The sequence below is a fragment of the Tachypleus tridentatus genome, chromosome 13, assembly GCF_004210375.1.
Source record: "Tachypleus tridentatus isolate NWPU-2018 chromosome 13, ASM421037v1, whole genome shotgun sequence".
In the NCBI taxonomy this organism is placed as follows: domain Eukaryota; kingdom Metazoa; phylum Arthropoda; class Merostomata; order Xiphosura; family Limulidae; genus Tachypleus; species Tachypleus tridentatus.
Window position 1 is genome coordinate 206,730,571 of NC_134837.1, and position 14,003 is coordinate 206,744,573.

The 14,003-nt window shown below is 32.2% G+C and overlaps 1 protein-coding gene across 1 annotated transcript in view; it reads right to left on the reverse strand.

Annotated features, from left to right (window-relative positions):
• Positions 1-587: 587 nt before the first annotated feature.
• Positions 588-14,003, reverse strand: part of LOC143239286 (beta-alanine transporter-like) — a gene marked incomplete in the record, with an annotated part of 92,337 nt that continues 78,921 nt past the window's right edge. The window contains 3 exon segments of the mRNA XM_076480212.1: positions 588-1,308; positions 7,592-7,705; positions 8,156-8,334. Of these exon segments, the coding sequence (XP_076336327.1) occupies positions 1,194-1,308; positions 7,592-7,705; positions 8,156-8,334 (408 nt within the window).

Here is a 14,003-nt window from a genome sequence, read left to right on the forward strand (position 1 = left end):
GTCTAAGTAAAGCAAATCAGTAGACTGTTTTTTGGTAAAACCAGGTCATTATATTGATCCGAGTAGAACGTACTAACAGATTGGTTTCAGTAAAACCAGATCAGTAGGCTGGTCTAAGTGAAGGAGATGAGTGAAATACTATGACAAAATAGAACGATTTAAATATAACAGAATAATAAAATGATTTAAATATAATATTCTAGGTGAATATGACCATCGAGTGAATCATAACAGACACAACAGATAGAGACAACGTGGCCAGACGAGAAAATCGACGGTTTCACACACCCAACCACTTGCTGAGAGAGATTCTCTCTATATTGATACAGAAAACAAACAAAATTTAACCAATTTCGCAAGCTATTTGACTATAAAGACACAAGTTTAATTTCTTTGTAATCGTTTGAACAATAATAAACTGAATGTAAATATAAACAAAGGAAATAAAGCTTTATTACAGACAAAACCTCCGCCAGGGGCCTGTGATGTCACAAAACAAAATAGCTCGTTTCAATCAGTCTGTATTTTCCGATATATTATTAAAACAATGACTGGTTAACCTGTACAGTACAACTTACGTCACAAGATTTATCTTTATATTTTTTATAAATGGTACGTACATCGAAGTTTGATGGAACAGAAAACTTTTTAGTTGTAATATCTTTTTATTCATATTTCCCATGCCAGTTTGATCGGTGTGGTCACTATTCCTTAGCGGGAAGATATGGAAAAAATATCTTAGTTGAGTTCGATATTTTTGTTGCTGGAAATCACAAAGATTCACAACTCGGTCGTTAGGGGGATTGGTTTGGTTTGTTTTTTGGAATTTCGCACAAAGCTACTCGAGGGCTATCTGTGCTAGCCGTCCCTAATTTAGCAGTGTAAGACTAGAGGGAAGGCAGCTAGTCATCACCACCCACCGCCAACTCTTGGGGTACTCTTTTACCAACGAATAGTGGGATTGACCGTCACATTATAACGCCCCCACGGCTGGGAGGGCGAGCATGTTTGGCGCGACTCGGGCGCGAACCCGCGACCCTCAGATTACGAAGCGCACGCCTTAACGCGCTAGGCCATGCCCGTTAGGGGATACATCGAACGCAGTTAGTCAGGAGTGGGAAAACGTTAATGTGACATTTGGTGCAGGGTAGGGAGGGAATACGTTAATTTGCACGTGAAGGGTTTTATTTTCGTTACAAAACAGTCACGATTACAGTTTCCGTTGCGGGTTGAGTAGAGGGCTGTTGATCTGTGTTTAGCTCGATGTCGTAGTCAGCGCTTCGGAGGATCTCTTGTCGTCTAAGGAGGCTGCAAGAAAAATTAGAATTGTTCAGAAAAGTGTTAAGAATCTTACATAACAAAGTAATTATAGCAGTGAACGTTCACATGATATCTAACAAAAATATGTTTGAGTGTACATACAGGAAACATTTGTTTACGTGACATATAACAAAATATAATTGAATGTACATACAGGGAACATTTGTTTACGTGACATTTAACAAAATATAATTGAATGTACATACAGGAAACATTTGTTTACGTGACATATAACAAAATATAATTGAATGTACATACGGGGAACATTTGTTTACGTGACATTTAACAAAATATAATTGAATGTACATACAGGGAACATTTGTTTACGTGACATTTAACAAAATATAATTGAATGTACATACAGAGAACATTTGTTTACGTGACATTTAACAAAATATAATTGAATGTACATACAGGGAACATTTGTTTACGTGACATTTAAAATATTTTTGAGGCAATTAACTACAACAGGAAGTTTTACATGACATATAAAAGGCAAGTTTTAATGAATAGGATATTAACAATGTTTACATGATGTATAACAATGTTTGTTTTAGACAAAAGGATACTAACAGTGTTTACTTAATGTATAACTAGGTTTGTTTTAATCCAGAGAATACTAACAGTGTTTACATGATATATAACAAGGTTTGTTTTAGTCCAGAGAATACTAACAATGTTCACGTGATATATAAAAAGGTTTGTTTTAGTCCAGAGAATACTAACAGTGTTTACAAGACATATAACAAGTTTTATTTTAGTCAAGAGAATACTAACAGTGTTCACATGATATATAACAAGGTTTGTTTTAGTCCAGAGAATACTAACAGTGCTCACTTGATATATAACAAGGTTTGTTTTAGTCAAGAGAAGACTAACAGTGTTCACATGATATATATCAAGGTTTGTTTTAGTCCAGAGAATACTAACATGATATATAACAAGGTTTGTTTTAGTCCAGAGAATACTAACATGATATATAACAAGGTTTGTTTTAGTCCAGAGAATACTAACAGTGTTTACATGATATATAACAAGGTTTGTTTTACTCCAGAAAATACTAACAGTTGTCACATGATATATAACAAGATTTGTTTTAGTCAAGAGAATACTAACAGTGTTCACGTGATATATAAAAAGGTTTGTTTTAGTCCAGAGAATACTAACAGTGTTTACATGATATATAACAAGGTTTGTTTTAGTCCAGAGAATACTAACAGTGTTCACGTGATATATAACAAGGTTTGTTTTAGTCCAGAGAATACTAACAGTGTTCACGTGATATATAAAGAGGTTTGTTTTAGTCCAGAGAATACTAACAGTGTTTACATGATATATAACAAGGTTTGTTTTAGTCAAGAGAAAACTAACAGTGTTCACATGATATATAAAAAGGTTTGCTTTAGTCCAGAGGATACTAACAGTGTTTACATGATATATAACAAAGTTTGTTTTAGTCCAGAGAATACTAACAGTGTTCACGTGATATATAACAAGGTTTGTTTTAGTCCAGAGAATACTAACAGTGTTTACATGATATATAACAAGGTTTGTTATAGTCCAGAGAATACTAACAGTGTTCACGTGATATATAACAAGGTTTGTTTTAGTCCAGAGAATACTAACAGTGTTTACATGATATATAACAAGGTTTGTTTTAGTCAAGAGAAAACTAACAGTGTTCACATGATATACAACAAGCTTTGTTTTAGTCAAGAGAATACTAACAGTGTTCACGTGATATATAAAAAGGTTTGTTTTAGTCCAGAGAATACCAACAGTCTTTACATAATATATAACAAGGTTTGTTTTAGTCAAGAGAATACTGACAGTGCTCACGTGATATATAACAAGGTTTGTTTTAGTCCAGAGAACACTAACAGTGTTCACGTGATATATATAAAGGTTTATTTTAGTCCAGAGAATACTAACAGTGTTTACATGATATATATCAAGGTTTGTTTTAGTCCAGAGAATACTAACAGTGTTTACATAATATATGTCAAGGCTAGTTTTAGTCAAGAGAAAACTAACAGTGTTCACATGATATATATCAAGGTTTGTTTTAGTCCAGAGAATACTAACATGATATATAACAAGGTTTGTTTTAGTGCAGAGAATACTAACAGTGTTTACATGATATATAACAAGGTTTGTTTTACTCCAGAAAATACTAACAGTTGTCACATGATATATAACAAGGTTTGTTTTAGTCAAGAGAATACTAACAGTGTTCACGTGATATATAAAAAGGTTTGTTTTAGTCCAGAGAATACTAACAGTGTTCACGTGATATATAACAAGGTTTGTTTTAGTCCAGAGAATACTAACAGTGTTTACATGATATATAACAAGGTTTGTTTTAGTCCAGAGAATACTAACAGTGTTTACATGATATATAACAAGGTTTGTTTTAGTCAAGAGAATACTAACAGTGTTCACATGATATATAAAAAGGTTTGTTTTAGTCCAGAGAATACTAACAGTGTTTACATGATATATAACAAGGTTTGTTTTAGTCCAGAGAATACTAACAGTGTTCACGTGATACATAACAAGGTTTGTTTTAGTCCAGAGAATACTAACAGTGTTTACATGATATATAACAAGGTTTGTTTTAGTCCAGAGAATACTAACAGTGTTCACGTGATATATAACAAGGTTTGTTTTAGTCCAGAGAATACTAACAGTGTTTACATGATATATAACAAGGTTTGTTTTAGTGAAGAGAAAACTAACAGTGTTCACATGAAATATAACAAGGTTTGTTTTAGTCAAGAGAATACTAAAAGTGTTCACGTGATATATAAAAAGGTTTGTTTTAGTCCAGAGAATACTAACAGTGTTTACATGATATATAACAAGGTTTGTTTTAGTCCAGAGAATACTAACAGTGTTTACATGATATATGTCAAGGTTAGTTTTAGTCAAGAGAAAACTAACAGTGTTCACGTGATATATAACAAGGTTTGTTTTAGTCCAGAGAATACTAACAGTGCTCACGTGATATATAACAAGGTTTGTTTTAGTCCAGAGAATACTAACAGTGTTCACGTGATATATAAAAAGGTTTGTTTAAGTCCAGAGAATACTAACAGTGTTTACATGATATATGTCAAGGTTAGTTTTAGTCAAGAGAAAACTAACAGTGTTCACATGATATATATCAAGGTTTGTTTTAGTCCAGAGAATACTAACATGATATATAACAAGGTTTGTTTTAGTCCGGAGAAAACTAACAGTGTTTATATGATATATAACAAGGATTGTTTTAATCAAGAGAATACTAACAGTGTTTACATGATATATAACAAGGTTTGTTTTAGTGAAGAGAAAACTAACAGTGTTCACATGAAATATAACAAGGTTTGTTTTAGTCAAGAGAATACTAAAAGCGTTCACGTGATATATAAAAAGGTTTGTTTTAGTCCAGAGAATACTAACAGTGTTTACATGATATATAACAAGGTTTGTTTTAGTCCAGAGAATACTAACAGTGTTTACATGATATATGTCAAGGTTAGTTTTAGTCAAGAGAAAACTAACAGTGTTCACATGATATATATCAAGGTTTGTTTTAGTCCAGAGAATACTAACATGATATATAACAAGGTTTGTTTTAGTCCAGAGAATACTAACAGTGTTTACATGATTTAAAAGAAGGTTTATTTTAGTCCAGAGAATACTAACAGTGTTCACGTGATATATAACAAGATTTGTTTTACTCGAGAAAATACTAACAGTGCTCACGTGATATATAACAAGGTTTGTTTTAGTCAAGAGAAAACTAACAGTGTTTATATGATATATAACAAGGATTGTTTTAATCAAGAGAATACTAACAGTGCTCACGTGATATATAACAAGGTTTGTTTTAGTCCAGAGAATACTAACAGTGTTCACGTGATATATAAAAAGGTTTGTTTTAGTCCAGAGAATACTAATAGTGCTCACGTGATATATAACAAGGTTTGTTTTAGTCCAGATAATACTAATAGTGCTCACGTGATATATAACAAGGTTTGTTTTAGTCCAGAGAATACTAACAGTGTTCACGTGATATATAAAAAGGTTTGTTTTAGTCCAGAGAATACTAACAGTGTTTACATGATATATAAAAAGGTTTGTTTTAGTCCAGAGAATACTAACAGTGTTTACATGATATATAACAAGGTTTGTTTTAGTCCAGAGAATACTAACAGTGTTCACGTGATATATAAAAAGGTTTGTTTTAGTCCAGAGAATACTAATAGTGCTCACGTGATATATAACAAGGTTTGTTTTAGTCCAGAGAATACTAACAGTGTTCACGTGATATATAAAAAGGTTTGTTTTAGTCCAGAGAATACTAACAGTGTTTACATGATATATAACAAGGTTTGTGTTAGTCCAGAGAATACTAACAGTGTTTACATGATATATATCATGGTTAGTTTTAGTCAAGAGAAAACTAACAGTGTTCACATGATATATATCAAGGTTTGTTTTAGTCCAGAGAATACTAACAGTGTTTACATGATATATAACGAGGTTTGTTTTACTCCAGAAAATACTAACAGTTGTCACATGATATATAACAAGGTTTGTTTTAGTCAAGAGAATACTAACAGTGCTCACGTGATATATAACAAGGTTTGTTTTAGTCCAGAGAATACTAACAGTGTTTACATGATATATAACAAGGTTTGTTTTAGTCCAGAGAATACTAACAGTGTTCACGTGATATATAATAGAACACGTTGTAATTAGAAGCCCAAGGAGAATATTTACAAGATATGTTTCGAGGTATAATATGTTACAATCTACGATTTAGTTAAACATCTGTAACAAATAATATTTACATGATATGGAATAACATGTTTGAGAGATAAGAGCACAACCAATGTTTACAGAACCCATCAAAGATAAGTAACTTCAGTAGAACAATGTCACCTGACACGTTACAAGTTATTAGTTATAACATCTTAAACACAGAGAATACGTCAGTTCGGGAAGGTAAGTAAACTGAAAGTAATTAGATTATAAAAAGAGGAAGAAGACAAGATGGCGGTTGTACACGTACAAGACCGCAGGTGTGAGTTTAACAGTTACTACATATTGTTTATCCTCATAAGGTTAGAGTTCGTTTGTACGAGAGAAGCAACATGTTCATTAAATATAAAGATAGAATTAGAACTTTATAAATGTTAGAGTTAGTGATAGGAATATTATAAGGTAGCTGACCATTTGTTTATTTATCGGAAATAAACATTTTCAATAAGATTCCAGTGTTAATGATACGGTTCAATCTAAGTAGAAAACTGACAACAAACTAGTTAAAAAACAGAGGGCAGCTAAATCGCAATTGTAAAGTCACAACGGAGAAGTTGATAAACAGAGGGCACCTCAGTCGCAATTGGAAAGTCACAACAAAGTAGTGGAAAAACAGAGAGTAGCTCAAAATCAATTGTAAAGTCACAATAAAGTAGTTGAAAAACAGAGGGCAGCTCAATCGCATTCGGAAAGTCACATAAAAGTAGTTGATAGAAGAAGCCAGCTCAAGCCTGCGGAAGGATTATTGCCCCTGTCCGGTAGGACTGGGTAACCCTTTGAGAAGTTTTGGAGTTAGCAGGTAACGCTGCACGTGATAACAAGAAGACTAGGATCATTCCTCGTCACTTGCAACTTGCCATTCGTAATGACGAAGAACTCAACAAGTTGCTACAGGGTGTTACTAGAACTTGAATGAATTACATTCATGTTCACATCTACCCAACTTTTTCTTTTCGAGACAGGTCCCGACCTTTCCTTCTTTCCACTGCTGCCTTTGCCTCCACCCAAAAGACCATTTAGTGAGACATTCCCCACCCAAAAAGTCAAGAATAATAACGATAATTAATTTATTAAAATAATAATAAAAAAAAAAACCCACCACTTAATCCTAATAACAATCCACGAAAGGGGACGAAGAGGAACTACAAAGTTCCTGAACACCCCAGTTGGAGAGAGAACTCTTCGGATTTCTCTCTCTCTAAACTGAACCACTGCCACGTTAGTTTAGTTTAGTTTAGCCAGCTCAATCGTAATTGGAAAGTCACAACAAAGTAGTTGAAAAAAGTTGGACATTTTGAGCAAAGTAGTTACAAAATAAGGAGGGAAACTGATCAAAGTTTCTATATTCACAGAATATCATTTAGAGACATAGTTTCCTTTACATTCTTGAACGTCTGGATGAATTTTACTAACCTAATGAAACGTACACACTTTGAGGGAACTATCTGAAATAACTTACCTGAGAATAGGAGACTGTGGCTGTGGGCCTTTGTTCTTTAAAATTCCATTCTTTGGTTTCATCCTGGACAGTGAAGAGAAAATGCGTGTAAGGATACACTGAAGACAAACACAACTGTAAAATAATAGCAAGATATTTGACTTACAATTGTAATACAGATCACGTATGTACTAATTAGAAATAATACAGTAAAAAACGTTTTTATCTATGTGTGAAACAGTAGCAATTCACATTTTTGTACACGGTACATCACTGGCTGCAAGTTTACCCAACGAGGCGTATTATTGGCTGCTAGTTTATCAAACGAGGCGTATCATTGGCTGAAAGGTTTATCTAACGAAGCGTATCATTTGTTTCTTGTTTTACGCATGTGTAATTGACGTCATGTATGTTTTTCGGATTTGGATTTTTTTTACATATTTTTTTTCGAAATATTATAATTTGTAGTTTTTGAAATTTCCACTTTGAAGGATTGGGTTTTGCTTTTTATATAATACGAAAGCTTCACGCGCCAGTTAAACAGAAGGAGAAACCCCAACTTTTAGAAGATAAAAAACTACATACTTTGGTGAACCAATCCGAAATATATCCTTCCATCTGCAGTACTTTCCAAATTCTTCCGCCTCTTCGACGGAAGCGAGTGGTTTTTGACGAAGAGTTTCTGGAAGACCCAGGGCTGAGAGTCCAGCGACGAGCTGAGCTGTTCCAATGTAAATAACAGGAATACTTCTGGTGTTTTTAGCCTGAGGAAGGTGACGTAGAAGATTTGCAGTTATTTTAAAGAATACTGACACAAGTGTAAGTAAGTAATGAAGCCAAAATGTTACTCGAACTCAGGATTTTGTTAAAAGTAATGCGTTATAGGTGTGGTGAGGATTGAAACTGTGTTCGATTTGGTTCTCACATCAAATACGCAATAGAAACATTAATTGTGAGAATGTAATGAAGCACCTTCCTCAGTAGTATCATAGTGCCAGTAAAAATCAAGAAATGGTACTAATAGAAGTTAACGGAAAACAATACCAAACCACCGAACAAGAAACCTTGATGTTAGAGCTAGACAAGAAATGGTACTAATCAAACTAAATAGAAGACAGTACAAAAACTACAAATCAAAAGATTCTTACATTATATAAACAAGGTGGTAACAATAAAACTTATACAAACATTAGTAAAACAACTAAAAAGAAGAAATCTAATGTCAGAGTAACAATGTTTGATAATAAAACTAATTTATAACTATATTAAAACCATTAGCTAGAAAACTGGAGCAGAAATCAGAAACAAACGAAGAAGAAAACTGGTTAGAAAATAATCTGGTTAACAACACGTGGGACATCCATCTTATGAAGTTATATTACAAACCTCACCAGTAGAAGTAAAGAGAAACTACACTGATGTAACAGTACTAAGATATATCCTAATATATCTTTATCTGAAATCAAACAACCGTTTTATACTAGAAGACACTTCAATAAATCTGTAATAGATATCTCAGTAATATATCTTTAATATAAGTGCTAACTTTACTTTCTTAGAATCACTACACACAATTACAAAAACCTTCAAATAATATCGGTGTTATGTATATATATAATTAACACTATAACAACAAAATATATAAAGATTGACCCAGTGTTATTTGTAAAGTGTAAAGAAATTTATATGTATAGTGTGAGAGCGTGTAGTGTGAAATTATAGTTTCAAACTGTATGTTTATAATTTCAGATAGTGTGAAACATTGTCTTTATAATATGAAATAATCTATTTATAATGTAAGACTCTAATATGTATAGTGTGAAACAGCACATTTATAGTGTAAAGTGATACGTTTACAGTTTGAAACATGCAGTATGTTTATAGTGTGAAACAGCACATTCATAGTGTAAAGTGATACGTTTACAGTTTGAAACATGCAGTATATTTATAGTGTGAAACAGCACATTTATAGTGTAAAGTGATACGTTTACAGTTTGAAACATGCAGTATGTTTATAGTCAAAACATGCACATTTATAGTGTAAAGTGATACGTTTACAGTTTGAAACATGCAGTATATTTATATGTGTGAAACAGCACATTTATAGTGTAAAGTGATACGTTTACAGTTTGAAACATGCAGTATGTTTATAGTGTGAAACGGGCACATTTATAGTGTAAAGTGATACGTTTACAGTTTGAAACATGCAGTATGTTTATAGTGTGAAACAGTACGTTTATAGTGTAAAGTGATACGTTTACAGTTTGAAACATGCAGTATGTTTATAGTGTGAAACAGCACATTTATAGTGTAAAGTGATACGTTTACAGTTTGAAACATATCAACGGTTTGATATCAACCGTTATGTTCAGTGTGATTTGATATCCAATATTATGTTTGGTTTGATTAAATATCAACCATTATGTTTAGTATGATTTGAAATTCACCGTTATGTTTAGTGTCATTTGATATGTACTGTTGTGTTTAGTGTAATTTATAATTAATCGTTATGTTTCGGGTGATTTGATATCAACCGTTATGTTCAGTGTGATTTGATATCCAATATTATGTTTGGTTTGATTAAATATCAACCATTATGTTTAGTATGATTTGATATCCACAGTTATGTTTAGTGTGATTTGATATCTACTGCTATATTCAGCGTAATTTGATATCCATCGCTATGTTTAGTGTAATTTGATATCCACCGTTATGGTTAGTGTGATCTGATATCCACTGTTATGTTTAGTGTGAATAGATATTCGTTGTTATATTTTGTGTGATTTGATATCAACCGTTATGTAATTTAGTGTGATTTGATATCCACCGTTATGTAATTTAGTGTGATTTGATATTCACCTTTATGTTTAGTATGATTTGATATTCACCTTTATGTTTAGTATGATTTGATATTCACCTTTATGTTTAGTGTGATTTGATATCCACCGTTATGTTTAGTGTGATTTGATATCCACTATTGTGTTCAGTGTGATTTGATATCAACCGTTATGTAATTTAGTGTGATTTGATATCCACCGTTATGTAATTTAGTGTGATTTGATATTCACCTTTATGTTTAGTATGATTTGATATTCACCTTTATGTTTAGTATGATTTGATATTCACCTTTATGTTTAGTGTGATTTGATATTCACCTTTATGTCTAGTGTGATTTGATATCCACCGTTATGTTTAGTGTGATTTGATATCCACTGTTGTGTTTAGTGTGATTTGATATCAACCGTTATGTAATTTAGTGTGATTTGATATTCACCTTTATGTTTAGTATGATTTGATATTCACCGTTATGTTTACTGTGATTTGATATCCACCGTTATGTTTAGTGTGATTTGATATCCGCCGTTATGTTTAGTGTGATTTGATATCAACCGTTATGTTTAGCGTGATTTGATATCCACCGTTATGGTTAGTGTGATTTGATATCCACCTTAATATTTAGTGTGATTTGATATCCACCATTATGTTTAGTGTGATTTAATATCAACCATTATGTTTAGCGTGATTTGATATCCACCGTTATGGTTAGTGTGATTTGATATCCACCGTTATGTTTAGTGTGATTTGATATCCACTATTGTGTTCAGTGTGATTTGATATCAACCGTTATGTAATTTAGTGTGATTTGATATCCACCGTTATGTAATTTAGTGTGATTTGATATTCACCTTTATGTTTAGTATGATTTGATATTCACCTTTATGTTTAGTATGATTTGATATTCACCTTAATATTTAGTGTGATTTGATATCCACCATTATGTTTAGTGTGATTTAATATCAACCATTATGTTTAGCATGATTTGATATCCACCGTTATGGTTAGTGTGATTTGATATCCACCGTTATGTTTAGTGTGATTTGATATCCACTATTGTGTTCAGTGTGATTTGATATCAACCGTTATGTAATTTAGTGTGATTTGATATCCACCGTTATGTAATTTAGTGTGATTTGATATTCACCTTTATGTTTAGTATGATTTGATATTCACCTTTATGTTTAGTATGATTTGATATTCACCTTTATGTTTAGTGTGATTTGATATCCACCGTTATGTTTAGTGTGATTTGATATCCACCATTATGTTTAGTGTGATTTGATATCCACCATTATGTTTAGTGTGATTTAATATCAACCGTTATGTTTAGCGTGATTAGATATCCACGTTATGGTTAGTGTGATTTAATATCAACCATTATGTTTAGCGTGATTTGATATCCACCGTTATGGTTAGTGTGATTTGATATCCACCATTATGTTTAGTGTGATTTGATATCCACCATTATGTTTAGTGTGATTTAATATCAACCGTTATGTTTAGCGTGATTAGATATCCACCATTATGTTTAGTGTGATTTAATATCAACCATTATGTTTAGTGTGATTTGATATCCACCATTATGTTTAGTGTGATTTAATATCAACCGTTATGTTTAGCGTGATTTGATATCCACCGTTATGGTTAGTGTGATTTGATATCCACCGTTATGTTTAGTGTGATTTGATATCCACTATTGTGTTCAGTGTGATTTGATATCAACCGTTAAGTAATTTAGTGTGATTTGATATCCACCGTTATGTAATTTAGTGTGATTTGATATTCACCTTTATGTTTAGTATGATTTGATATTCACCTTTATGTTTAGTATGATTTGATATTCACCTTTATGTTTAGTGTGATTTGATATCCACCGTTATGTTTAGTGTGATTTGATATCCACCATTATGTTTAGTGTGATTTGATATCCACCATTATGTTTAGCGTGATTAGATATCCACGTTATGGTTAGTGTGATTTAATATCCACTGTTGTGTTTAGTGTAATTTAATATCAACCGTTATGTTTAGCGTGATTTGATATCCACCGTTATGTTTAGTATGACTTGATATCTACCGTTATGGTTAGTGTGATTTGATATCCACCGTTATGTAATTTAGTGTGATTTGATATTCACCTTTATGTTTAGTATGATTTGATATTCACCTTTATGTTTACTGTGATTTGATATCCACCGTTATGTTTAGTGTGATTTGATATCCACCGTTATGTTTAGTGTGATTTGATATCAACCGTTATGTTTAGCGTGATTTGATATCCACCGTTATGGTTAGTGTGATTTGATATCCACCTTAATATTTAGTGTGATTTGATATCCACCATTATGTTTAGTGTGATTTGATATCCACCGTTATGTTTAGTGTGATTTGATATCCACCATTATGTTTAGTGTGATTTGATATCCACCGTTATGTTTAGTGTGATTTGGTATCCACTATTGTGTTCAGTGTGATTTGATATCAACCGTTATGTAATTTAGTGTGATTTGATATCCACCGTTATGTAATTTAGTGTGATTTGATATTCACCTTTATGTTTAGTATGATTTGATATTCACCTTTATGTTTAGTGTGATTTGATATCTACCGTTATGTTTAGTGTGATTTGATATCCACCATTATGTTTAGTGTGATTTGATATCCACCATTATGTTTAGTGTGATTTAATATAAACCGTTATGTTTAGCGTGATTAGATATCCACCGTTATGGTTAGTGTGATTTGATATCCACCGTTATGTTTAGTGTGATTTGATATCCACTATTGTGTTCAGTGTGATTTGATATCAACCGTTATGTAATTTAGTGTGATTTGATATCCACCGTTATGTAATTTAGTGTGATTTGATATTCACCTTTATGTTTAGTATGATTTGATATTCACCTTTATGCTTAGTGTGATTTGATATCCACCGTTATGTTTAGTGTGATTTGATATCCACCTTAATGTTTAGTGTGATTTGATATCCACCGTTATGTTTAGTGTGATTTGATATCAACCGTTATGTTTAGCGTGATTTGATATCCACCGTTATGGTTAGTGTGATTTGATATCCACCTTAATGTTTAGTGTGATTTGATATCCACCATTATGTTTAGTGTGATTTAATATCAACCGTTATGTTTAGCGTGATTTGATATCCACCGTTATGGTTAGTGTGATTTGATATCCACTGTTGTGTTTAGTGTGATTTGACATCAACCGTTATGTAATTTAGTGTGATTTGATATCCACCGTTATGGTTAGTGTGACTTGATATCCACCGTTATGTTTAGTGTGATTTGATATCCACTGTTGTGTTTAGTGTGATTTGATATCAACTGTTATGTAATTTAGTGTGATTTGATATTCACCTTTATGTTTAGTATGATTTGATATCCACCGTTATGTAATTTAGTGTGATTTGATATTCACCTTTATGTTTAGTGTGATTTGATATCCACTGTTGTGTTTAGATATCAACCGTTATGTTTAATGTGATTTGATATCTATTGTTATATTTAGCGTGATGTAATATCCCCCGTTATGTTTAGTGTGATATGATATCCACCTTAATGTTTAGTGTGATTTGATAT